The sequence below is a fragment of the Paroedura picta genome, chromosome 10 (genome assembly GCF_049243985.1).
Source record: "Paroedura picta isolate Pp20150507F chromosome 10, Ppicta_v3.0, whole genome shotgun sequence".
Lineage (NCBI taxonomy): Eukaryota > Metazoa > Chordata > Lepidosauria > Squamata > Gekkonidae > Paroedura > Paroedura picta.
This window is the reverse complement of record NC_135378.1, coordinates 71430392-71458287: the sequence shown is the minus strand read 5'-3', so window position 1 is coordinate 71458287 and position 27896 is coordinate 71430392. Positions and strand designations below refer to the sequence as shown.

The window sequence follows — 27896 nt, the reverse complement described above, 5'->3', positions numbered from 1 at the left end:
ATCATTACGTTCTGAAATGAAGTGATGCATACGTCATGATAATTATGAGCTATTGTTTGAATCAGTATTGTGATCTATCCGTAAAATGGAATATATATTCAAAGTATAACCTGAAAATGGTGTTTATATACAGGCAGAAACTGGAGCTGAAGTCGACTGAAGCTGGCCCAAGGATGATGGCTGGGAAGCAAGTCGCCAGTATTATCAAGGCTCTAGATTTGAATTATGTAGCCATTTCTTTAGTAGCAGAACCAGTCATCAATGAATGCAAAAGTTGTCCCTCAGTAAGTAAATGAAAGTCACGATACAGCCTCTGAAGTTCAAGTAGGGAAGAAAGTGCTGAGGTATCTGGATTAATTAAAATATTATGAAGATTTTTGATAGGACATTATAAGACACTGCCATTTTCAAACCTTTTGAATGGAAGCTTGGTATGTATCACTGTAGTGGTATATCAAGGCATAATGCTACTTTGGTTGGTAATTATTTGTTTGTTTGTTTGTTTGTTTATTTATTAGATTTATCCCTCGCCTCTTCCCGGAGGCCCGAGGCGAGCTACAAACATATAAAACCCCCACTAAAACCATACAATAAAACATATAAAACGTATTATATACAGTTCTCCACATAGTAAAACAAGATGCAGCAAAAACACAGCTCATATCTACACTACCCCTTAGTAACCCACTATAGGGGGGGGGACAGAGGGTGCCAGATGGGCTGCACTACTGCCACTGTAAAGGGGGGCAGATCTTATTTGTTATTGAAATGTAGAAGGCCATAGCATTGGGCCTTAAGTGTGTAAGTAAGTAGCTTTGTTTCTAACATATATTTTTGGACTGTGGTGAAAAAATACTTGTCAGTGTTTTCCCACTATTTGGAAAGTCAAGTTTGCAATATAAAAACTTTTGTAATTACAACTAATCTCCAGGCATCTGTACCCCTGGAGAAAATAGCTGCTTAGGAGGGCGACCAACACCCCCTGCTCCCCAGCTGTAGGGAGGCCTCAGAACACAGTAGCCCAGCCATGGGGGCTGGGCCTCCAGGGCTGGTGCTGTACCCAAAGTGCCATGGAGCATGCCCAGTCAGCCTCCCCTGCTGGGCAAGAGGCCTTGGCACGTGGTGGCCCAGCTGGCAAGCTGGGCAGCCTGGATTGGCACTGTTCCATGGAGCACAGCCAGTCTTCTTCCTGGCTTACCTGCTGCCCACAAGTGGCATGGAGGAGGAAGAGAAGGATAGGAGCAGTGAAGACCCATTATTGGCCCTCACTAGGGGAGTGCCAGCTTCCTATAGGGTGGATGTTCCCCACTGAGGGCCAATTGGGACAGGTTTTACCCAGCAAGTTGTCTGCACACAATCAAAACAACTGGCAAAACAAACATAACCAGATATAGCAGTTAAAGCATGTTCTAGTAGTTATCAGAAAAAAGTCTTTTTTTTAAGGGGTGGGCAGCCTTTCACTAGTTACCAGTGTGGAGGCTAGATGAATCCACTTAGGGATAGATTTCAGAATATAAGCATCACTGCAAGGCAAGCAGCTCCATCTTCTCACAGTATTCACCTTGGCAAAAGATGTGATGTGGAGGGAATGAATCCAAGGCAATGTGAAAGAACATATAAGAAAAGATGCATCCCAAGCATATGCTTGTCACAGCGTATGGCAGGGGTAGTCAAACTGCGGCCCTCCAGATGTCCATGGACTACAATTCCCAGGAGCTCCTGGGAATTGTAGTCCATGGACATCAGGAGGGCTGCAGTTTGACTACCCCTGGCGTATGGTGTTGATTCACGATATGATTGTAATTCTATAGCAATTTAGGTTGTTAAAAATGATTATATTTACATGGCCATGGTCGCTACATGGTCGCTAAAAACATGGTTACATGGTCGCTAAATTGCTTCATATACCATATCTTAATATCTTCCAATAAGACGTGTGAGAGGCCAGCTTCGTTGTACTACAGATTGAAGGTAGGGAGGTAATGACTTGTCTATAGTCACTTAGTTGGTGGCTGTCATGATACTTGAACCAGAGGTATTCTATGCTTAGCCATTCTACATATCAGCTTTCCTGATCAAACCCCATAAAAGAGCTGTGTCATTTACATACGTCCCAGTCTTTATCATTATACTTAAACCCAGAGATTGTAGTCATGAACAGATGAGACAGAATTTTCTACAAATGAGGAAAAGGCCCAGGTTTGCAGAAAAATCTGAAATATGATAAAGGTATAGGCATGGGGTGGGGGGCGGGGGCGGGGGTTAGCCCCCAAATAATAGAGGCAGTGCCTGTAGTTTTAAGAAATAAAATTCAAGGGGAGGAAGAAGGGATGTTTTGCTCTTTAAGGGAGAGTTCAGTGGTCTGCAGTCACCAAGCAACAATGCCACCAGACCTGCATGACTCACCCAAGCTTAGCTGCTTGGTATATTTCAGTAAAAGTCATCCCCTGAAAGCCAGTGTAGTGGAATAGCTAGAGTTTCAGACTAGGATCCAGAAGAATCATAGAATCATGGAATAATAGAGTTGGAAGGGACCTCCTAGGTCATCTAGAAGAAGAAGAGTTGGTTCTTATATGCCGCTTTTCCCTACCCGAAGGAGGCTCAAAGCGGCTTACAGTCGCCTTCCCATTCCTCTCCCCACAAAAGACACCCTGTGGGGTGGGTGAGGCTGAGAGAGCCCTGATATCACTGCCCGGTCAGAACAGTATTATCAGTGCCGTGGCGAGCCCAAGGTCACCCAGCTGGTTGCATGTGGGGGAGTGCAGAATCGAACCCGGCATGCCAGATTAGAAGTCCGCACTCCTAACCACTACACCAAACTGGCTCTCTAGTCCAACCTCCTACCCTGTGCAGGACACTCAAAACTCTATCTCTCATCCCCTGTAACCTGCCACCCTCTTGAACCTTCACAGAATCAGCTTCCCCATCAAATGGCTATCCAGCCTCTTAAAAATTTCCAAAGATGGAGAACCCACCACCTCCCAAGGAAGCCTGTTCCACTGAGGAACCGCTCTAACTGTCAGGAACTTCATCCGGTTGTTTAGACGGAATTTCTTTTGAATTAATTTCATCCCATTCGTTCAAGACATGGATTTGAATTGCCATTGTACCAAAGATGCTTACTGGGTGACATTGGGCCAGTTGAAAATTCTCAGTATAACCCATCGTACAAGTTTGCTGTGAGAATAAAATGGAGTAGAGGAGAATGTTGAGTCCCCATTGTGGATCAAGTACAAATAAACAAATTTTTACTGAAGATGGGGGCAGCTATTAGGTAGGTCAGAAAGGAGAGAAGGAAACATGGAAGTTGCCAGGAGAAGAGAAACAGGAAAAAGGTAGATTGGGTGGTGGGAGAGAAGTAGAAAAGGAAGCTGGAAAAAGCCAGAAACCATGGGAGCTCTTTAGAGAAAAGGAGGAAATAGTGGGAAGGCAGAAAATGAGATTCACCTCCCAGCAAGTCTTTGGAGATCCCCCACTTGTCCATTCTAAGTTTCAACACTGAATGTAAACTGGGGGCTCAAAAAGTATCAAGGGGAAGGACAAGGTTATTATTGCTTCCTGACTCCTAATACACCCCCACATCTCTTATCTCAAGCTTTCTTTGAGTTAACTGTTCTCATCATACCATTCCTTGTAGAATATTTTCAGTCCTTATCAGGTTACTTTTAGTGTATTTTTTCTTGGTTAATTTTCAGATAGATAAACACTACTGTTACCCTCCCCAAGATGACTGGCTCAAGAGTGGCTGGCTATAAATATAAATGAATACCTGCCAAGTATGCAACCCCACCCCACCCCTGCCTTCTATGTGGATGGCTTTTGCCATTCACATAAGGGCCAGTCAGTTTACAATCAGATACTAATAGAGCCTCTTGTGGTGCAGAGTGGTAAGGCAGCAGACATGCAGTCTGAAAGCTCTGCCCATGAGCCTGGGAGTTCAATCCCAGCAGCCGGCTCAAGGTTGACTCAGCCTTCCATCCTTCCAAGGTCTGTAAAATGAGTACCCAGCTTGCTGCTGGGGGGTAAACGGTAATGACTGGGGAAGGCACTGGCAAACCACCCCGTATTGAGTCTGCCAAGAAAACGCTAGAGGGCGTCACCCCAAGGGTCAGACATGACCCGGTGCTTGCACAAGGGATACCTTTACCTTTACCTTACTAATAGATACTATTAGATTCATCCTGCTACTAGGCATTTGTGACCAGTTGAGGTTTATAGCCTCCATCTGCATCCTGGGCTATTAAAACCCCCCTGCTGGTCATTAATCCATGGGAAATAACCTGCACCTCTGCTATTACTATGGCTAGTTAGAATGGAGTTAAACTGAACCCTGTACCACTGCAGTCGTCGTACTATTTGTGGGCAGCATCATCTGTTGTTGTTTAATATCTCTGACCCAAAGGAGCTTGGATATTTTAGCTCAGGCTGAGCTGGTGTTGATGTACTTCCCCAGTTCAGAGAGCAGCAATAAACATTGCTGGAAAGAACAGCTGAGCTTTTGCCAAGGAATGCCCTAGATAACAGAAGTGGAGGCAGGTGATACCACAAGCCAAAATACCCACTCAGCTTTTCTGTGGGAGAGGTCCCCCCCCTTTAAGGATGCTGTTTACCTCTGTTTTCCTCACGGGGGGCAAAAGTCCACAAAGTGTTTTAAAGACTGAGTTCTGGAAATGAATCTAGTTGACGATTCAGAGGTATAGATTATGAAATGCTGTCGGACATTCAGGCCATGCACAGATGATCGTGTTTGTTGAGAAATGGAAGAAACTAGCGAGGCGCTAGCTCTGAGCCAATATTAAAACCCGGTAATGGATCCAATGTCATATTGGGGAGGGGAGCTGCCTGGTTGGCTGGCTGGGCTGCTGGAGCACTCCATTTAGGTAATCCAGAATGTTTATCTCAGGGGTAGTCAAACTGCGGCCCTCCAGATGTCCATGGACTACAGTTCCCATGAGCCCCTGCCAGCGAATGGGAATTGTAGTCCATGGACATCTGGAGGGCTGCAGTTTGACTACCCCTGGCTTAGCTCTTCATAAACTACTGGAGTAGTGGCATTGATTGATAATGAGTGGCTTCCAGTGTTACTCATTTCACTCTGAAGGCAAACCTGTTGAAACTGTTCCAGAGTGTGCTGGAGAGGGGATGGTACACACTCTTAAAAGATTTTTCTTTAAGAAAAGAAAATATTATAGAAAGGATGGAATGCTGCCTGTATGTGAGTGGGTAGCTGTACGTTCCTTTAAAAAATGATGTGGGATAGCTTAAGCAGAAAAGTGGTTATGGATATACTATATCCTGCACTGTAAGAACAAAATAAAACTTCTCCACATCTAGGGATAGATGGAGAATCGCCAGTGATGGCACAAGAACTATGCAGTGGATTCCAATAACTGTTGTCTAGTGCTGCTTTGCAAACTTAAATGGACTCCGGGGAATGGTAGAGGGCAGGAAGGCCCGGAGGATCATTGTCCATGGGGTCGCGGTGGGTCGGACATGTTTGGTGTAGTGGTTAGGAGTGCGGACTTCTAATCTGGCATGCCGGGTTCGATTCTGCACTCCCCCACATGCAACCAGCTGGGTGACCTTGGGCTCGCCACAGCACTGATAAAACTGTTCTGACCGGGCAGTGATATCAGTGCTCTCTGAGCCTCACCTACCCCACAGGGTGTCTGTTGTGGGGAGAGGAATGGGAAGGCGACTGTAAGCCGCTTTGAGCCTCCTTCGGGTAGAGAAAAGCGGCATATAAGAACCAACTCTTCTTCTTCTTCTTCTTCTTCTTCGCACCTAACAACAAGTGCTGCTTGCTCTTCTGGGAGTGAGCCAAGGATTTCCTTGGCACTGTCAGGTGGGCTTGCAGACCCAATGATCAGAGATTGTGGCTGACCTGGACAATGCATGTTTGTACTTCAAAGAGTGACCGCTTTATAATGCCATTTCCAAGCCTGACAAATGACCATCTGCTTTATACTGCTGAGAATTCCCGATTACATAGTTGTAAGAAATGCATTAAAAATGGTTGGATGTCATTTTCCGTAGAGATACGCTAATAAATAATTTGTTTGTAGGCAGACAGCGGAAGGAAAAGGTAATCAGTTCTAGTAAATGATTCCATAAATACTTTGTGTAGGTTTGCCTACCTCTTCTCCTGAAGCAGCTGTTACTAGAGCCAATTCGAAGATAGTGTTTCATGCTCACATATATTCTCACTTTTTTATGTTTCAGTTTGTTCCTTAAGGCAAACTTACAATATTGTTAGTCCAAGACTTTGCATTCTGTGCAATTTATTTATTGGTTCATTTATGTATTTATTCACAACACACATCACATTATAAAATGACAGTTAAAAATGCTTAAAACCTTGTAGTGATTCATTGTTCCCGCTCATTAGTTAGTTGATCTGCCTCCTAATCTACTTTATAGACATTATATTATTATTATTATTATTATTATTATTTATTATTATTATTATTCCTCCATTTCTAGCCCTCAGCTGTAGTAGAGGGCTGTTATAAGAATATCTCCCTCTCACTGAGACAGTGTTTTTGTGGGAGCGGCCAAATTGAAACCAGAGAACATATACTGTTCCACTGCCCTGCTTATGCAGACATTCAAGATAAATTGACTTACCCATTACTCAAAAGGTTCGAATGTCTGAATGTTCAGATGCAGATTGAGCAAAGAGGCTATTAAATGGTGAGACCCCCCCTCCCCCCCTGCAGTAACAATTCAGCTTGCCAAGTTTTGCGCCACTGCCATAAGAATACAAAGTTTGGAAGAAAGATAATTTTAATTTTTAGGATTTGTCTTAATTGTATTACACCTAAGGACCATACTGTTTTGATGCCGTATGATTTTGTTTATACAACTTGGTCAATCCCCAGCTTACTGTATGGCATCGAAGTTTGGGGCAGGAAGGAGCAAGCACTCAGTGGCTTAGAATCCATTCAGGACACCTTCATGATATTTCTCTTAGCTCTTCCCAAAGGGGCCCCAGCTGCCTTGATGTGGGCAGAGCTTGGGCTTCCCTCTTTTAGATCTTGCGTTCATCTAGCCCTGCTAAAATGGTGGAAAAAGAATATACTGTCTACTATAAATTCTTTTAGCCATCAGTGCTTTAACTCTGCCATAGAAGTTAAAGGGCCACTTTCTACCTTCTTAGATGGTATTCTTTCACATTACACTGTCCCAGATTAGCAGAATTAGGAAATAATAAAGACCAAAGAGAGTAGGTTTTCTTCCAGGATGCAAAAATTGACAGACCTTTAATTGTGCAGTCCAGGTGTGTTCCGTGGTTTAAGACCCTTAAAAAAGATCACAACAGATACCCTGTATCTGGGTAATATAAATGTGAGTAAGCTAAAGGTAGAATTTTCAGCCCTGAGATCTCAGTCAATGCCCTGTTCTGTTCTGACTGGGAGATATGCTCAAATTCCTCTTTTACAACATCTCTGTATTTGTGGGAACCCAGTAGTTGAAGATCTGCCACACTATCTACTGGAATGTCCACTTTACACAGATCCAAGGAGGAACTTTCTAAATAAAACCATTCCAGTGGCATTTTCTTCAGCTCATGATAAATTAGGGTATTTTCTTTCTGATACAGACCCATTTGTGACACAAAGGGTTGCCACTTTGGCCGCAAGAAAGATCTGAGCTGGCCTTGGGGCAAATACTGTGGGCTAATGAGCAGAATGTATGGGTTCAGTGTAACTTTTATTCTGTGTTTGTTTTTAACAATTTTATTGTATCTGATTTTGCAATGGCCTAGTGCAATAAACACTGACCTATTCCATTTCTAATTTAGTGGAGGGAATAACCCAGAAATGAACGGAGCGAGGCCTATAGATTTTATTGGCTATATTTGCTTGTTCTGGCCTCAACCAAAGGTCTTGTGGAAGACTGCCATTTTGCAGGCCCTGCGGAACTTAGTTCTTTCAGGGCCCAGGTCTCAATTGGCGGCTTGTTCCACCAGGCTTGGGCAACAGCCAAAAAGGTCCTGGCTCTGATTGAGACCAGGCACCCTTCATTTGGGCTGGGAACCACCAAATTGTTGGTATTAGAAGACCTTAAAGTTCTCCTTGGGGCATACTGAGAGACCCAATCCCTTAAATGCACATAGCCCAGACTGCCTATGACCTTGACGGTTAAGACCAAAAGCTTAAAACAGAATTATGTATTCAAATGAACCGCACATGTGAGAGACATGAATGACCTGAGAATTGCCAGACATTTTGACTAGGAAATTGCCTGGCATTGGATGAGTAGAGTGGGGCCTAGTAGAGTGGGGCCTGCAGAGATCCAGGATGTGGGAAATTCATGCGGAGACATACTCTCTAGAACAGGGTCTCTGTCAGTGAAGAAAAGAGACTGCATGCTGCCAAGGGAACGTTTGCCATTACTACAACTGTGCTTCTTCAAATAGAACTTTTATCCTCACAAGTGAGTGCCAGGCCTCATTTACATAGCAGTAGATAAGAAGATGCATTTGGGAGAAACTGTTGCATGAAGAGCAGGACCTGCTCCTGTTTACCCCAGTATTTGGCAAAACCAAAACCAAAAAGGGAACACAACCCAACCTTAACAGGTAGGAACTCAGAAGTTGAGCTGTACAATAAAATAATGTAAAACTTGTTGATTATTTATTATAGTGCACAATTAAAAACAGAATAAAAACTTCATAAAAACTATACAGAGCTAACAGCACGTAAGACCAAATGCGTTTCAACCCTACTGGGTCTTCCTCAGTGCTCAGAACTGTGATGATACACTCTTATATTAAATACCTATATTAAATCCTTTATACAGTGGAGCCATAATTTACAGATCCCATTTAACCACTCAGCTACAAGTTTTACATTATTTTATTGTACAGCTCTACTTCTGAGTTCCCACCCCAGTATTTGGAACAGAGACAAGGTCTACCCTCCTAACAGTTTTTCTGACTGCATCTCACTAGTTTCTCATTGATTTCCCCTGAATTCTAGGCAAGAAAAAATACAAGGTCACCTTAAGGTAAAAGAGTGTCCATGCTGAAGCAGAACGTTTGTGTCAGTTTTTGTTTAAAAATCACAACACTGAGTTGGATCTAGCCATCTTTCTACACACAGCAGCCATGTTGAGGACCATGGGGCCTGCATGGACAGAGAGAGGAAAGGGGGCTGTGGTAAGAAGGAGAATTAAGTGAAATGGAATGAGGAAGCTGGCTGGATGCAACCCACTGTTTATTTTTTCAGACTAAAAGTCCAGGTTATTTTCTCTTCCGATTCAGATCAGAAGTTACGTTTTGGACCAATAACAACCTGCAACTAACGATGAGAACTAACATGAAATATTTACCACCATTTTTGTCCCTTTTTTGGTAGCTTTCTCAGCACTGGAATGCCATTAGAAAAAGGCTGGAACCAGAAAACCTTCCCAAAGCTGATGCTGCGAGGGCTTTTTTATCCTTTCTTCAGATCCTGAAGAAGGCTACCAAAGAAGAGATCCTTCACCTACTGAGAACGGAAAGTAATGCAGCAATACTGTGAGTAAACCACTGGCAAACCACCCCGTATTGAGTCTGCCACGAAAACGCTGGAGGGCGTCACCCCAAGGGTCAGACATGACCCGGTGCTTGCACAGGGGATACCTTTACGTTTACTGTGAGTCGATGACAACTCATTTTACTCCCTTCCGTCATCTGCCTTATAATAAAGGATACAACACTATTTTCAACCATGGTTTCCACTAACCAGATTCCCCCTAACCAGAACGTTTTAACCAGCTTCTAACTCTGACTTCAGATCCATGTTAAAAACTGGGAGGAAGGGGAGGAAAGCACATGTTGGCATATGGGGTAGTCAAACTGCGGTCCTCCAGATGTCCATGGACTACAATTCCCATGAGCCCTTGCCAGCATTTGATTTGCTGGCAGAGGCTCATGTGAATTGTAGTTCATGAAGGGCCGCAGTTTGACTACCCCTAAAAAGTGGAAATTATTCCAGGGAGCAGTTTTGGCACGGGAACATTCCTTAGTTTAGCCCCTGTTCTCAGAAAAAGTTAAAAGAGAAGACTGTTGCACCTTCACTTCCCACGTAGTGAGTCATTCGTCTGCAACAATGTATCGCATAGAGCAGGGGTAGTCTGCAAATGCTGGCAGGGGCTCATGGGAATTGTAGTCCATGGACATCTGGTGGGCCGCAGTTTGACTACCCCTGGCATAGAGAAATCCATTTCGGCAAGCAAAGACAGACAACCTCAATCCATTTCTTAAACATAGAAACGAGCAGGAAGAGCACGGCATTTATGCCTCTGTAGTGCTCCTGATCACGAGCCTCTTGTGGCGCAGAGTGGTAAGGCAGCAGGCATGTTGTCTGAAGCTGTCTGTCCATGAGGCTGGGAGTTCAATCCCAGCAGCCAGCTCAAGGTTGACTCAGCCTTCCATCCTTCCGAGGTCGGTAAAATGAGTACCCAGCTTGCTGGGGGGTAAATGGTAATGACTGGGGAAGGCACTGGCAAACCACCCCGTATTGAGTCTGCCATGAAAACACTAGAGGACGTCACTCCAAGGGTCAGACATGACTCGGTGCTTGCACAGGGGATACCTTTACCTTTTACCTTTAATGAAAGTGGCCCGTCTAGATTGTTTGTGTGCAGCACTGAATCAAGAAATAACGGTATCTTACCAGAATAAGTGAGCCTTTTTTCAGTCTCTGTCTTACTGAATTTTAAAATGAATCATTGTTATTTTTTTACACCCTCTCATACAGTCCCCAGCTGGTTGATACTGTGGTCCTTGCACAAACCTCAGCTTCTCTGGAGGCTATTTTGGAATATCTGGATTTCAAGAACAATACAAGCTCCCTTCTTCTAGAACGGTTCCTCTATGGTTGTGGACTTGCCCCTTACCCCAGTGAGCTACTACTTAAATCTTTTATAGTAAGTCTCTGTGAGGGCGATAGATATATGTAAGCTGTTTTCACATGGATGGTTTGCTCTGCATTGGCTTTCTTAGAGCAGCACTTTTTATGGGGCGCATCTGCACAATGCTGTCATGTGTTTGTCATGCTTCTGTCTATTACTCTGTTTTGCTGCAATCTTTCCCAAATTGGTAAGTGTTTTTGTTCTAAGTATCAAAAGTCTCTTTCTTTCTGGTTAAAAATAAGGCCGGTATCTCATCCTGCTATATGAATCATATGGAAAGGTGTAGGAAGTGTTGCAGTCACACGGCTCGTCTTATCTAGCAACTCTGGTGGTGCTCTTCAAGGGGAGCAGATTCACCCCGGGTGTGTTTGGAGAAACCATCAGTTTTAGTTTTGCTCTTTCATCAAGAATTTTAGTGTGTTTCTCCCATCCTCCATTTTGACCTCAAATGAACCTTGTGAGGAAGGCTCATCTAAGAAAGAGTGACAGGCCCAAAGTTGTTCAGTGAGTTTTATGGCTGAGCGTGTGAACCCAGTCCCCCCCCCCCCCATTTTTTCCTCAATTTTCCATAATCAGATCTGGAGATGGAGCACCATCTTGTGACCTACCACAGGATTTGGTATAAACTAGGGATGCATATTTGGATATTTTTCTTCTGAAACATTGCTTGGAATCCTCTCATTATAGATCAGGTATTTCTCATCCAAAATTAAGCAAGGAATTTCAGGCACTGTTTTATACTGGAAATATCCAGATATACATCTCTAGGGTGAACTGCATCAGGTGTTTTTTTTTTGGGGGGGGGTAAACATACCTTGTTACAAGCCCACCTTGAAAGAACAGGTTTCAGAGGTTTCAAGTTAAACACCAGAGACTAATAATAGTTTTCTTCCCCTTTATATAACAGAATATATATCGCAGTCCAATTGGCAACAGTGAAATCAGAGAAACAAATCTCATCATGATTGGGGCTCTCATCAGAAAACTGTGCAACAGAGGAAGCTGCAAACTCCCTGTATGTATTATTCCCTACTAGTCAGGGTCCTGGGTGTGGGAATCAGGAGTTGCATTTAGATATGGAGATCCAGGCAAGCTGTCTTCACTGTCTTTCTTGCCTTAGTCTTTCTCTTGGTGTGCCTACTTCCATTCATTCATTCATGCATTCATGCATTCATGCATTCATGCATTTATGCATTTATATACTGCAGATTCCCAACAGGGCTCGTGGCGGTTTACACAGTAAAAGAATAAAAAGCATAAAACCCATAATTCCCTTAATAATAATACATGATAGTACATAAAACCAGGCGGCAGGTGGAAAAAGCCCAATTGCTATCTATTCCCCTCACCCAACCGGGTGCAACCCTCCTGTTGTTCTATTGGTGGGAGTGAGGCATCAGATCACTCAGATGGACACAGGGAGTCAAGATCGAATGTGCCCCCCCCCCCCCGGCCTCAACCATATGCCTGGCGGAAGAGCTTCATCTTACAGGCCCTGCGGAAAGTTGACAATTCTGACAGGGCCCGTAGCTCTTCCGGGAGCTCATTGGGGCCGGGGCCAGGACTGAGAAGCCCCTGGCCCGGGTTGAGGCCAGTGAACGTCCAGAAGGCCCGGGACTACGAGTAGATTCCTACCCACAGAACCTACCCCCCGCAGGGGGCATAAGCAACCAAGCGGTCCCGCAGGTAAACAGGACCCAGGCCGTGTATAGCCTTAAAGGTTAGCACCAAAACCTTGAACTTAATCCGGAAACAGACTGGTAACCAGTGCAGATGTCGAAGCACTGGCTAAATATGGACATTCCATGGTGTCCTAGTAAGGACCCTGGCAGCCGCATTCTTTACCAGCTGTAACTTCTGGGTCAAAGCCAAGGGCAGGCCCACGTAGAGCGAGTTACAGTAGTCTAGTCTGGAAGTGACCGTTGCATGGATCACTGTAGCCAAGTGGTCCGAGGACAGGTAGGGTGCTAGTATCCTGGCTTGGCGAAGATGGAAAAATGCCGTACTGGCTACTTTCATGACCTGAGCCTCCATAGAAAGGGAGGCATCAAAGGTCATGCCTAAATTCCTGGCAACTGGGGCAGGTGTTAATTGCACTCCATCCAGGCATGGGAGGCGCACTTCCTGATCCTGCCCTCTTCTACCCAGCCACAGGACCTCTGTTTCAGGCGACTTTGCCTGAGCCATCCAGCCACTGCTTCCAAACAAATGGCAAATGTATTGGGGGGAGGGGAGGGGGAATCCAGTCAGCCGTCCATAAGGAAGTAGAACTGGGTGTCATCCGCATATTGGTGACATCCCAGCCCATAGCCCCAGACCAGCTGGGCCAGAGGGCGCATATAGATGTTAAAGAGTGTGGGGGAGATTATCGCCCCCTGCAGAACCCCACATGGGAGCTCGCTAAGGCTGCTCCTTATACCTGGACCAACTTCCTCTTATCTTTCACTTTCTTTCTGCAAGACCCCCCCTGCCTTATACCTTCACTGTCGCCGCCTTCCTTCTTGATGTCAACACCTAACCTTTCCACTGCTTACCCTTTTTTGTTTTGCTTATCTAGTGTAGATTGTGAACCCATGAGACAAGAAGTGTGTGTCATTTCTTTATTCCATACAGCACCTTATTGCACTGCCGGCTGTGAAATATCAATAGCATCAGGACTCATGTCACAGGACAGCTATGAAATGCCCCACTTTTTAAAATGAATCCACTTGATGCTTTGTCCTTATTTCATAGGTGGGAGCTTGATTGCCAGCCAGTTTCATTTTAATTATAATAGCTCACAACACAAGAGTATTTCACTAGATTTATCAGCCTTAATAAGGTCTTTCTTTCTTTCTTTCTTTCTTTCTTTCTTTCTTTCTTTCTTTCTTTCTTTCTTTCTTTCTTTCTTTCTTTCTTTCTTTCTTTCTTTCTTTCTTTCTTTTTAATTAATTATTTTTAGATTAATTTCCTGCTGTTCTGCACAATGCCAGTTCATGGCAGGTTACAAATTAAAAGCCCCAATTACAATAAAGCCCCAGATACAGATTAAAATATGCAGTATAAATAACAAATCCAACATTGGCAGCATAAACCTTCCTCCCAGGACCCCGCCCTCTGTGAAGTTTTCAGAACCATGCTTGGATTCCTTCTCAATCTGAAACTTTTCTAGAAAGTCTCATAATTTTCTGTCCAGGCTGTTGTGGAAGCTAAGAAACTGATCTTGGGAGGCCTGCGCAGGACTGAGAAGGCGGATGATGTGAAGACTTACCTGCTAGCCCTGAAAAATGCCCTCCTGCCTGAAGCTATCCCTCTCCTTTTGAAATATGCCGAGTCAGGAGAAGGACCTGTCAGCTATGAAGCTATCACTGCCCTGGAGAGATATGACCCCACTTTCATCACCAGTGAGGTAAAACAAAACCCTCTTGAGGAAAAGAAACATTTTCCATATATTTCAAAATATTTAATTTTTAGAACCATTTGTCGCTTAACAGACATACAGATACATTTGTTCTCTTTCCCACCCTTGTCCATTTTGTATATGATGATTTTTATGTTTATTTTTGCTAAATTTATGGAGTGCTCAGCTTGAATTTTATCTCTAAGGAAGACTTTTAGCTGAAACCTTTTAGCATTGGTTCTTATATACACATATAATTTGTACCTTTTAACCAGCATTTAATATGATTGGACATTGTCTGTTTTAGGAATAGGTACTTATCTGGAGAACCATAGGATTGTGGTTTTAAATGACATTTTAACACTTTTGAATGCATAATTAAATCATATATATGTGTGTGTACATTAGTGCTATATGCATAGCTATATTTTAGATTCGACTTTGGGGAAGGGAGGGAAACTGATCTTGGTCACCTGGAGATTAATTGCATTTGCTGGAGATAGTGATTAAATATTCCTGGTCACATCACAATATAGTGGATTAGCCAGGGGTAGTCATCCTTTGGTCCTCCAGATGTTCATGGACTACAATTCCCATGAGCCCCTGCCAGCAAATGCTGGCAGGGGCTCATGGGAATTGTAGTCCATGAACATCTGGAGGACCACAGGTTGACTACCCCTGGATTAGACTGTTTAAACAGAAGTACAGCATGGAAAGTGTGTGGCCTGCTTGCTCTAGCTTCCTTGCCTCCACTCCGCTATCACCTTTGAATCCCTCCTATTACTGACCAAGTTGTATCCTAAACAGGTGAGGAAAATAATGAACAGGATTTATCACCAGAATCAGAAAGTGCATGAGAAAACCATACGCACCACAGCAGCTCACATCATATTTAGTGGCAATCCTTCCTACATGGAAGTAAAAAATCTCCTCCTCTCCATTGGAAACTTGTCACCAGAAATGAATAAGCATATGCTTTCACTAGTCCAAGACATTCTACATTTCGAAAAGCCTGGCAGGTATATCGAGTTTTATTTGTTTGTTATTTATATATACCTATGATACACATCATGTTGGAATGTAAAAGAAGTCAGATGTTAACATTTGTTAAGCAGTAGAGCTGGTTCGGGGAAAGCGCTCTCACCATACCAAACAGTCTTCTCCTGCGTCCATATTGGGAGTGGGGTGAGGTGGGAAAAGAGTCATACATATTTATTGCCATTCTAGAAGATCTGCAATTCAAAACCTTTTAGAAGAGCTTGTGGGTCCACTCTGCTGTAATTGGTTTTGCTGGGGGAAGAAAGTAAAGGTCTTTTAAATGGATATTATTTATGAAGTATGCTGGTTGATTTTGAATATTGTTTGATTTTTTTAATTCAGGTGGGTAGCCATGTTGGACTGAAGCAGCAGAACAAAATTTGATGGGACCAACAAAGTTTTTCTCAAGGTATATGTGTTCATGTACATGTACACACAAAACAGAAATCCAACTATTACATATAAGTAGAGGGAGAAGGGAGTTAATTGCCAACCCTTTAACCTAGCCCTTCTTGACAATTAACCCCCAGTTACCTATATGTAATAGTTAAGGAAATTCAGTCTCACTGCATCTGAATATGTGTACATGCACACAAAAGCTTATACCTTGATGAAAACTTACTTGGTCTTAAAAGTACCACTGGATTCAAACTCTGTTCTGCTTCAGACCAGCATGGCTGCCCACCTGAATTAAGAAAAACAACAAATAATATTCAAAATCAGCCAGCATAATTCATTGAAAATATTTTTAAAATAATAAAAATGGTATTTATGTTTTTGTATTTTTGTTTATGTTTTGTCTTGATGCATTTTTGTTGGTTTTAATGTTTTTTTAAAATTTGAAAATATTTTATTATATATGTTTTAATTTGTTAATTGCTTTGGTGGCTCTGACAAGGGCAGAAAAGCAGGTAATAAATTTTGTAAAATAAATAGAATAAAATTAGTTCATAACATTCTTCCAGTAATTTCCTTCAATGAGCCATATCCAAAGATCATTTAATTTCATTTAATTTTCTTCTGTGGGAAGCTGTACAGATCTGTAAGTTTGTATAACACTGAAATGTTAATATCATGGTTTCAATGGGCTTCTGATAAAGTAATTGAATCATCCTGGGGAAAGGGACATTTTCCCTTTCTATACTTGTTAATATTACTAATAGAAAACACTTTTCTGATAACTAAGGATAGCACTACTTTTGTGTGTTTCAGCAAAATGATCCGCAGAGCTCTGAAGGACATGTCCATTCATAACTATGATCGATTCTCAAAGATGGGTTCTTCCTCTGCCTTCTCTGGGTACATAAAGCGTATGTGACTAACAAACTATATAGTAGATTCATTGATATTTCTTGTCACTCAGTGCTGCTGGAAGAATCCTTACAATATCTACTTTTGCTTAATCAAGGTGGCCACGACCTGGCATCCATATATAGTTTTGACATTCTCTACTCTGGTTCTGGCATCTTGAGGAAAAGTAACACAAATATCTTTATTTTCAATGAACATGATCAACTTCTTTTTTTCCAGGTAAGTATTATTAATTGCATATATTACCCATACCATGTCTGGAGCCCAACTCCTCTTAACTCAACTTATCATGGAGCACAGTGGACAGAGAGTTGCATTTGGACCACTGAAACCTGGCTCAATTCCCTACTCAGCTGTGAAGCCTGAGGGTCAGTCATTTTCTTTCAGCCTAATCTACTTCACAAGGTTTTTGTAAGCACTACTACATTTAAGACTCCTGAAGGCTAGAAAGTGCTCTACACATACCCAAAGACCTGGGATTGTTGTTACACATGCACTTTAAGATTAGGGCCACTTTTGGAAATTGTGTAAGTTCGAAGAAACTAAGGTCTGGGTTGTAGCTCCCAAATGTACTGAAATGTCTGTGGAAAGCCAAGTAAATAAGAGTAAATAAGAGAGGAAGACAAGAATGAAAAGGAATATGTAATCAAGTTTTTTTGTGGCTGATCAGGACAGGACTTGGATGCTTCTCTGGTTCTCAGTTAACTCAAGGTGCTGAGTCCTCTTTCTTAACAGGGCCATTCCGCACGAGTTCAAAGTAGCAGAAGGATTACAAATGGTAAATGCTACTAATTTGCCGTTCCGCATGACGTCGCACACAATCTGCAACAGTCTTGCAACACTAGCGCTAAAATCGCTTCATTGTAGCGATTTCCAGTGAATCCAGAAAAGTGGATTCATCCTCAGAAAATCGCTACACTCCTGCCAACAATCTGCAACACTAGCGAAAAAGACCGGTGCGTTCTCAGTGTAGTGGCTGCAACAAAGTCCCTCCCCCTGGCTCTCTCCTCCGAACTTCCGGTGAAGCGATTGCCATTTTTTTTTCCCGGAGCGAGTGGGGAAAGCAACGAACCAGTGAGGCTTCATTCACCCAGTGAGGCTTCTCCAGCTACAGTCCCTCCACAGAAGTGCTTTAAAGCTCTCCTAAGTCCCCAAGCACAACACAGTCCCCTGTTTTCAGCTGAAAATTGCACCCATGCGGGGGGGGGATTTTCACTCGGGGGAGCGTGGTAACGATGACTCGCCAGCTCACATGCCTGCTAGATGGGTCTCTACATTAGGAAGAATGAAGGCATATTCGTTGCAACGTGTGTGTGTGTTGTTTTTAAACCTGTGCTTAAAGGGAAAGGGGCTTTTTCGGAGCATGATAACAACCACCCATTGGCTGTTTGTTTGATTGACGGCCAGGGGCGGGAACAAGCAGAGAAAAAATCGCTTGCTTTCGAGCGATTTTTGCGAGACAGGAAACCTGTGGGGAATGAATGAAACGCTACTGGATTCCACTACAAATGAAGGTATGCGGAACGCCGAGATTCCACTATTTAAAATAGCATTTCCGCTTTGTGAAACCAATTGGCAACATTGGTCCTTGTGCGGAAAGGCCCTTAACTCTCTCCCTTACTCTTTATTATGTTGAGCAGTTTCAGATTGCAGCTTGAGAACAGTTTTCATTTTACTTACCTGCTCTACAACTCCTCGTAATGTAGGTTATTTTCCGCTGGCAAGGTAACGTAACAATGATAAAAACGGTGCAGAAGAAAACAATTAGTATTTTTTCCAAATGTTTTGCTGTACCAAGTGAATTTTGCAAGTTAGACATGTGTTGCTCTGCTTGTGAGAGCACAATCCTAAATACACCTGTTTGTAAGTGAGTCCCATTTTATATGTTGAGGTTTACTCTCAGGGGTGCTCACAGGATTACAGCCTTTGTGTGCATGGCATATCTGTTGTTCTTCAGTTTGGTGTGATTAGGAGTGCAGACTTCTAATCTGGCATGCCGGGTTCGATTCTGCACTCCCCCACATGCAGCCAGCTGGGTGACCTTGGGCTTGCCATGGGCACTGATAAAGCTGTTCTGACCGGGCAGTGATATCAGGGCTCTCTCAGCCTCACCCACCCCACAGGGTGTCTGTTGTGGGGAGAGAAAAGGGAAGGTGACTGTAAGTCGCTTTGAGCCTCCTTCGGGTAGAGAAAAGCGGCATATAAGAACCAACTCTTCTTCTTCAGTAGAAGCCTGAATCATGCCTGCTGTGTCCCACTGCCTTCTTTTAGGTGATGATTCAGGCTCAGGGTATGGAATCCCTTATAGCTGCAACTCCAGATGAAGGTGAAGAAGATCTGGAGTCCTTCTCCGGCCTGTCAGCAATCCTGCTTGATGTTCAACTGAGGCCCATATCCATTTTCCGTGGATATGGAGATTTAATGTCTAAGGTCTTCTCTGTCTCTGATGACCCCATGAAAGTGTTGAAAGGACTCTTTCTTCTGATGGATTACTCACAGGTATTGTCAACATACTGAATGCTTCCATTATCAAGCACATGCAATATTGCTTATTCCTCTCCTTCCTTACTACCCTAAGGCAGCATGTTAGTATTGGAAGATCACAAGTAAGAACAACCAGAATGGTATTAGTCCGTTTTGTGTTTAGAACTATGGGGGTGGGAAACATGATCAGGTTTCTAAGTTCTGTAGAGCAGGGGTAGTCAACCTGTGGTCCTCCAGATGTCCATGGACTACAATTCCTATGAGCTCATGGGAATTGTAGTCCATGGACATCTGGAGGACCACAGGTTGACTACCCCTGTTGTAGAGCCTACATACATGGTGTTTCCAGGACCAGTCCTGACTGCGTGACATATATCAAGACCCAAAAATACTTTCCCAGGATTTTTGGCTACTTGCCCCAAGAACAATGTCGGCATGTAGGTTCTGGTATCCTTAACTCTGGCCTATCAAATAGTCATATGAATGATATGAGGTACCTACATAATGGTAAGCCCCTCTCTTCCAAAGGAATGTGTCTAATTTAATGCAGAAACTGGTAGTCTGGGTCAGCACAATGAGATCTGAGTCAGCACAATGGGCAGAGGGAACCTATCTGAGCTTTGTTAGCCAGTGTTGTAGCAGCTCTGAATGCTATTTGGATTCCAAAAGAAAGGAAAAGTTTAAAAGAACTTTCCTAACTAAAAAAAATGTAGGTAATTCAGTATTACAGGACTGAAGAAGTCCAGGGGCAGTCAAAGGTGAGATCCATGGGCAGAGCAGGGAGGAAAAGTATGTGTTGAGGGGGGCGAGCTGGCAGAGTCTAGCACCGGTTCTCAGAAGAGTTATGATCAGAGTTATGATCAGCAGAGGAACAATGTACTAACCCCTGAGATTCTTCTTTTTTGAAAAGATCTTCAGGGTAGGGGGCGGTTTGGCTGTTCTGGATTTAGATTGGGTCAAGATAAAAAGGTTGAATCTCACAGCGGCTGGCGGGTGCGCCCACCTCCCACCAGCCCCCCCCCCCCCGTCCATCCCCCTCGCACGTCTTGAATAAATCTTTGTTGGTCTTAAAGGTGCTACCGGACTCTGATTTTATTGAATTTTATAAGGAGAGAGACCAGCATGGTACAAGAGGGGCTGTTTCACTTTCCATTTTGTACTGTTTTCTTTCCCAGAATTGCTAGCCCTGAAGTACCTCTGGAGGTAAAAGCAATTTGGAGGAGGGGATGATGTGAAGTAGAAACACAATGCAAGGAGGAAAAAAATTGCTGGTCTCCCCCCCCCCCACCCTCCAAAAAAATCTCAGTTCCTGTGACTGCCTTCTTTTTCCTGAAGATTGTTTTAAGTCACAGAACTAAGAACTATGTCATTCTACCCCAAACATACCTTATTTTACTTCTGCTCACAGTGGCTATATATAATCTGCTTTCCAAGCTGTGTGAACTTTAAAATCTTGGCTGTCTGTCAGCATTCAAATGAAGTGACTCGCTCTGACCCTGAGCTATTATCACATCCAAAATTGACTCTGCGGGATGGATTTCCAGTCCAGCTGCAAAAGATTCTGACAGCTGTCAACCCCAGTGTTAGCAGAAACTTCAGCAAATGCAACTGGGCTCCATAAAGTGGTGTCTCCTTCTGAATTACGTAGGAAATCATTTTGCTCTTCTCACACTAGTTATGTTGTGTTATTGCTGTCAGAGGCTTAATGCAGGAAAAGAATGGCTCCTTTCTTTCAGCAGCCATTTGAGCACTAAGGACGATCAGTAAAGGTCCTTGTGCTTAGTCATCTCAGGTTGACAAGCAATTCCATTTTCTTATGTGCTATTTAAATGGGCGTTTGAGATTGTTGGACCGGAAGGTAAGCCAAGAAGCTAGATCAGCCTTTCTCAACTTTTTTTACCATTGAGAGCCCCCTGAAACATTCTTCAGGCTTCTAGAAACCCCAGAAGTGGTGCAATTGTGCAGAATATGGTTGGGAAGCATAGTACACACCCATTCGGACACTTCCCTTTTCCACACCCTCCAGGCCCATCATTGGCCATTGGGGGAGGGCAGGTTGACATGACCAATGATGGTCATATCACCCAAAAAATGTCTAACAAATCACACACACACACACACACACACACAAAATTATTTGAAGGAAACCCTTCCAGGGCCATCAAGAAAGCCTGAGCTAGATTGACTAGAAAGCATATTTGTTGTGAAACTATTTCTCTCAAGGTTGCAATCTACACAGCATTCCCAAGTTATTAAAAAGTGCTTTTAAGGCAACACCTAGTGTGAGCATCCTACACAGCACTGACTACTTAGTTCACCCGAGGGATTAATTTAAAAGAATTTTCAGCTAAACATCTGGAAGAAGTTCCTGACAGAGTGGTTCCTCAGTGGAGCAGGCCTCCTTGGGAGGTGGAGGGCTCTTTTTCTTTGGAAGTTTTTAAGCAGAGGCTGGATAGCCATTTGACAGAAATGCTGATTCTTTGAACTTAGACAGATTGTAAGTGGGTGGGCAGAAGGGATTGTGTCTAAGCTTGGTTCTTGCTGCCCTTATAGATGGGAACCTAACTCTCCACACATAACTGAGCTGGTGATTGACAAGATGGGGCATCTACTTTAAGTCTCAGCTCTAAGGAGCTGTTTAGAGGTACACATGGAATACAGAGTGTGGTTCTTATCAATGAAAAGAAAACACAGAGTTTGGGATCAAGCTTCAGGGACAGCCAAGGAAGATGCTAGCTTCTAAGACTTCCTTTCTTTGCATGCAGCCTCAATAGTATTAGATGAAAGAAAAATGTATTGTTCACACTTAAAACATTGTTACATGAAGTATCTGGATGCTTTCCTTTTTAGCCTGAGTTTCAGAATGTAATCTGAATGAATGGGAATGTCTTACACATAATAACACTAGACAATGTGCTTCTTTATCCTTTTAGACTATCCAGCTACAGTCTGGGCTAATCTGCAGCACTGAGTTCCAGGGAGGCATATCCGTTGATGTTTCAAGTGCACTGGAGTTCAGTCTTTGGTACAGAGAATTCAAAACCAATGTCAGAGGCCGGTGAGATAACTTATTGTGTACACAATTAAAGGGAATGCATCAAATGATTATGTTAATGAAAGTATGGAAATTGTACTTGTTTAACACGTGCAAAAATGCACCAGGAATTGAGGATATTATTTTGTCTCTTTCTTCCTTTGGTGAATGCTTAGCTTGTTCTCCACAACTCTTTCCTGGCAATTGTGCAGTTAAAGCATTAGATAAAAGATAATACTCATTCCAGAGTGGCAGCCATGTTAGTGTGATGCAACATAGATAAACAGGAGTTTTGTGACTTCTTAAAAGCTAACAAAAAAACCATAATTTTTGTGGACTTCACAGGAGAGAGAGAATGGGTAGTATCTGATGATATTTTTGATCATTGCTCTCTTAGAAACTTTGGAAATCAAGGGCATTTGTTCCTTTCCCTGCTATATGGCATACCATCTCAACTGTGGCCATCCATGGAAGCGATTGATGTGCAAATCAAGCATCTGTGTGCCTTGGGCTCGCCACAGCAATGATAAAAACTGTTCTCACCAAGCAGTGATATCAGGGCTCTTTCAGCCTCACCACAGAGTGTCTGTTGTGGGGAGAGGAAAGGGAAGGCGAATGTAAGCTGCTTGGGCCTCTTATGCACGGAGGGGTAGGTCTGCATTTGGGGTGGAATGGTGGTGGAGGAAATCACCAATAATGCACAGCGGCGGTGGCAGCCGGGCGTAGAGTTGACTTAGGCCGCCAAAAAAGGCCCGTTAGCTTAATGCGGAAGGAAATGGAGCTTCCCGGGTGACCAGGGCGCAACCAGAAGCGGCGCCGGAGTGGCCGCGTGCATAATCGGGGAGGTCCGTGGTGTACAGGGCTTCTGGGTGTACGTGCTCTCTCCCCTTCTATGCCCTTCGGTTCCGCCGGCAGGGCCTGCGCCTGCTGTGGCCGCCCTACCTGGCGGCTGCTTCCAACACAATGCCATGCTTGGCGGCCCAGCCTCAGTCAGCACTGCGCTCGCCTCCCTTCCTGTTTGCTCCGCATCACCCCCTCGTCGGCCGCAGCCAGCGGCTGCTCCGGGTTTTGCCACCGTTGCGTTCCGTGCGTTTGCGGTTTGCCTCGCTTCTTCCTCCTCCACGTTTTCCATTACGGCGGCCGTGCATAATAGGCCTTTGAGACTTCTTCGGGTAGAGAAAAGTGGCATATAAGAACCAACTCTTCTTCTTCTTCTTCTTCCTTCTTCTTCTTCTTCTTCTTCTACATATCATATTGTCTACTCCAAATTTCATTGGAAAGTCAACCACCTGATGTGTGTGCAGATAATCCTGTTCTGGAGTTTGAGTGAATGTTTGGTACTGAAGCAAACTCTCTGAGCAGGAGGTGTGGGAATATGCACCTCATGTGGGGGAGTGATTGTCAGAAGTATCACCTGATCTGGCCTATTGCCACAGTTTTGGCTTCTTCCTTGTTCTCCAATCTCTTTTTACAGATTAAGCTTTGTGGCAGTTGGCAACATAGTCACGGACTCCTCCTTTGTGAGGGCTGGCATGGAAACCAGGTTGGAAACCGAAGTAAAACTGGATGTCAACTCCACAGTTCAGTTTTCACAGAATCCATTTTTAGTCTGCCTAGAGGTGGACAGAACTGGAGTGCCATTAAGGTAAGAAACAAAAGCAGAAAACCCCATTTGCTACATGACTTGGGCTACCATGTAATGGAGAAGCTTGGCTTGGCTCAGTCCTCCTGATTTCTCTGTTACATTGGGATTAGGCTGCGAATTGCTGGGGTCAGCCTTCATCAACTAGGGAAGCTGCGTTTTGCAATTGATGCACTATGGATAGTAAGTAGCCTTTGTATAATATATGTTGATATGGGTGTGGGGGGGCGGGGAGTAATCATCCGATTTTCCTGATGACTACAGTGTATGGGCAAATATGATGAAATGAGGGGAGTTTGGCTCTTCTCAGCCAATGCTTGAATAATTGGGAGATGTAAAATAGGAGGCCTTTAGTGAAATCCATTCTCATCTCCCATGCCTTACACTAGCCTTCTTCAACCATTTTACCATTGAGAAACCCCTGAAACGTTCTTCAGGCTTCAAGAAAAGCCGGAAACGAGGTCAGCAGGCCACACCTCCATGCCACGCCCTCTGGAGTCACATGTCACCAGAAGAGCTCTGCGCATGTGTGTGTATGCCCATCGGCGTGCCAACGCCCGCACCTCCCCCCTCCCCGTGGCGTGGCATTGGCTGCTTCGGGTGCGATCGGCTGCTTTGGACGCCTAAGCGCCCAACCCTAGCTTGTCTTACATCCTTAAATGGAGACGTGATGGAACCACAGGGGTGCAGGAGGATGTCACTAACATTAATCTCAGCTGTGCCCCAGACTGTACCCCCTTTTACTTGGTCCTAAATCTCTGTGATTGGTACTAAACTCCAAAGAATTACACATTCTATAGACATTTTGTTGCTTTTGCTTTAGTTGTTTAACAAGCTCTTTTAAATTTTTGCAGGGAATACATAACCAAATATGAAAGCCTGCCGTCAGGTAAATCTTTTACCTCCCGGAAAGGAAAAGCAAGGCTGCTGGAGGGTTGTCAGTACCCCCTTCACCAAGAGAACTCCAACACGTGCAGGGAAGCTTTCACTGAAGAGTCTGACTCCTCAGAAAGCTGGTTTTGAAGCAGGTGCTGGATCTTTTTGCCAAAACCTTGGCTGACATAGCTGTTTATGTACTGCACTAACTTAGGGCCTGAATCTTCCACTCCTTGAGAACTTCACTGTCAACTTTAGGAGGACTAGAATCAAGCCTTGAATGGGTGCACTCTGTTTACGTATTTACTGATATTTAAGAGGAATCTTTTTTTTAGCAAGCTAAGGAAAAAGTACAATGTGATGCAATTCCAAGCGCTCACTGAGTATCTCTTTGGAGTTAAACGGAAAAACACATCTCTTAAAATGGGTTATACATTGGAACCTGTGGTTCTGATAGGCAGCTTCTAAAAATTTCATAGTAATGATTATCTTTAAATATATTTTGGCTTCATTTTCAGTCACTGTACTCCATAGCAGACCTATTGTTGATGGATTGTGGCATTAATGGTACCCATTTTTAAAAGCAGATGATGATGAAAAGATACTAAAGAAAGCCCAAAGAAACGTGTGTGTAACTCCAGGAGGATTAGTTTTTTGTTCTCCCTGGTTAAAATGAAAAATTGTGGCACAGCACAACTATGTTCCTGTACAAATCTCATTCGTCTTCATGGAGTTCATGAAGATACTCCTGATGAAAGCTTTTATTTTTTTATCATGCTGTGGTAAAGTTTGTTTTAACTGAGACTGAACTCAAAGAAAGCCTCAGAGCTTTCTTTGGGGAACATCTCTCTTAGCACACATGGTATGAAAACAGTAACATGATGTTTTTATTGGCATAATTGGAGAGTCATCTGGACATCCGAGGTGCCATTACTGGAAGGATGGGAAGTTCACATATGATGAGGGGTTGGGTGGGCACTACCAAACTCCCTCTGAAGATATCCTATAGCTGCTGTAGCCTCCAGCAATTCATCTGCTTTGATCCTTAGATTCAACTGAGCCAGAACTTTTAAGTAAGGAGACCCCCCTTTGTGCTTCAGTGCCCTTCTTGCATGCATATAGAGCTGTCCTTACCCAGAAAGAAATAGAGAGGCCCACTCAGCAAGAGTTCCTTGGGAGTATTGGAGCAGCTTTTCTAGCAAGGAGCTGTTAGACAGAGGAGTGAGTTTGCTTTATCTACCACTTCTATTTTCAGTGGGCTGACTGGAGTGTATTTATTGTTAATGTGTAGTCTGAAATGCGTTTCCATTCAGAACCTAAAAATAAAATGCAACAAAACCAAGAGAGACGTTTGTCATACTTCTCTTTCTTATGTAGTGAAGGATAATGCTCCTTTGGGTGGTGCCACTAGAAAGGCGTATTTTATAGGACTTTTAAATCTCATTTGTTCACCCAGTAATTCTAGTTGAGTGTGCCATCCAGAATACCACCTGGATCCAGCTCCCTGCTAGCTCAGACAAAATAGTGGCAAATTAGATGCCTTTTCAGAAGCTCACAAGTGGAGCTTGGAGGTGAAAGCCAGCATGTTTTTGTCCCCATTATCTAGTAAGAGGCATACTGCTGCTGAATATGATTCTGATAGCCATTGATAGGTGTTCTCTTCCTTTCCTAAAGTTGTCTAAAAAGTGACCTGAGGCACAAACTGGACTATTATTTGTTATATGGCAGTGATAGGGGTAAACATCAGACTTAAATAGCTGCCATCAAATGACTGTTCCACTCAATTAGTCTCTTAATGGTGCCCCTTCAAATTAAATAAAATGTAGCTGTCAACAAACTGAAGCGTCAGAAGCAGATACTGCTTCTTCAGAAGTGATAAATGCCCTCCCAGATTCTCCATAGTATCACACACTTGGTTCTGAAGCCATCTGACCCCAACAGCTGGACATAATGGGGATGCCAGAAAGGATTTAGCTCAACAGCTGGGAATCAGAAGGTAACGGTTTTCTTATATGGAGATCTGTGTTGCTATGGCAATTCTACAGCGGACCAAAATACAACCACCATAAGCGGCCCAAGTTTGTATTAAAAATACAGCGTTCCAGGCCTCTCTCTACATTCTTCAAGTTACAACCAGACCAATGACTCAAACAGAAACATGAGGTAGGTTCATCTGAGGGAGGGCAATTTTTGCTCTTATACATTTTTAAATAAACCTTTTTGCTCATGTTTAGTTTGCCTCATTCAGAGGGCTCAGCTACCAGTTTGGGAAACAGTGTCATATGTATTCTAATGACCCATGTCACTCTTTCCATGTTTGGAGCTCAGTGACCTCTGCATTTATTTATTTTTGTTTTGAAACCTGCTGAAAATTGCTTTGGGGATGTTTTGATAGAGCATGTGAGTGAAGTGCACAAAAGAGCAGCTGTTTTCTTCTTCTCTAAAGGAAGCCAGACAGCGAATGAAGGGTTGGTTTATAGTATAGTTTACTGAAAAATACATTTCATTTGTCATAACATTCAAAAAATATACAAATGCTTGCTCGTTTGCCTATAAAGATTGGTGCCTAGACGATGTGAACAGTTTATTATATCCTTGTGATCCCTGTACAATGAGATCTTCGCTAGATGCAACACACCACCAGGACCAAATTCCAGAAGGTGTCTTGCTAGCAGTGCAGTTCCCGTGATGTGTGTTTGCTGTCTTTAAAACTCCAAGCTTGCAGCATTTTGTATCAGGATCACGTCAAACTTCAGCCACGACCTTATTATAATATCCTCTATGTCGAAAGCAGCAGGAAGAATCAGGGGTGCCCCCTTCAAATAACAGTTTTTTCAGTTTTCTACCAACAGCAGTCTGTTCTCTCACTAGCCTTCAAACCATTCTGCCTTCATCATCTCACCCTCCTGCACTCTGACCAAACATATAGCAGACATTCTTTTACACAATCGTTACCATCTCTTTCTACCTCTACTCTTAAACCTCTTGATGCTGATCTTCCCCATCCAAAAATATCAAAAGAGAAACTCAAACCATTTTTAAAAGCCAAGTTTTCAGAACCGTTGCCCTTAGGCAGCCAAAGCTGTGCTGCTGTTACTAACAGAGCAGCAGGAGCGATCCTGCGGCCAATAGAACTAGATGGCTCAGGTCTCTTTGAATGCGGCAGCAGCAGCAGCAGCAGCAGCTAGCTACGAAAGTAAATTAAGCACTAGCAGGCATAATAGTCTAAC

The 27896-nt window shown here is 43.4% G+C and overlaps 1 protein-coding gene across 1 annotated transcript in view; it reads left to right on the top strand.

Moving 5' to 3' along the window:
* Positions 1-26008, top strand: part of MTTP (microsomal triglyceride transfer protein) — a 41016-nt gene extending 15008 nt beyond the window's left edge. The window contains exons 7-18 of the mRNA XM_077300788.1: positions 134-284; positions 9363-9523; positions 10749-10917; positions 11810-11917; positions 14078-14290; positions 15089-15300; positions 16532-16629; positions 16728-16849; positions 18902-19129; positions 22048-22172; positions 23623-23793; positions 24645-26008. Of these exons, the coding sequence (XP_077156903.1) occupies positions 134-284; positions 9363-9523; positions 10749-10917; positions 11810-11917; positions 14078-14290; positions 15089-15300; positions 16532-16629; positions 16728-16849; positions 18902-19129; positions 22048-22172; positions 23623-23793; positions 24645-24813 (1927 nt within the window). The 3' untranslated portion in view covers positions 24814-26008. The remainder of the gene's footprint in view (positions 1-133; positions 285-9362; positions 9524-10748; positions 10918-11809; positions 11918-14077; positions 14291-15088; positions 15301-16531; positions 16630-16727; positions 16850-18901; positions 19130-22047; positions 22173-23622; positions 23794-24644) is intronic.
* Positions 26009-27896: the final 1888 nt, after the last annotated feature.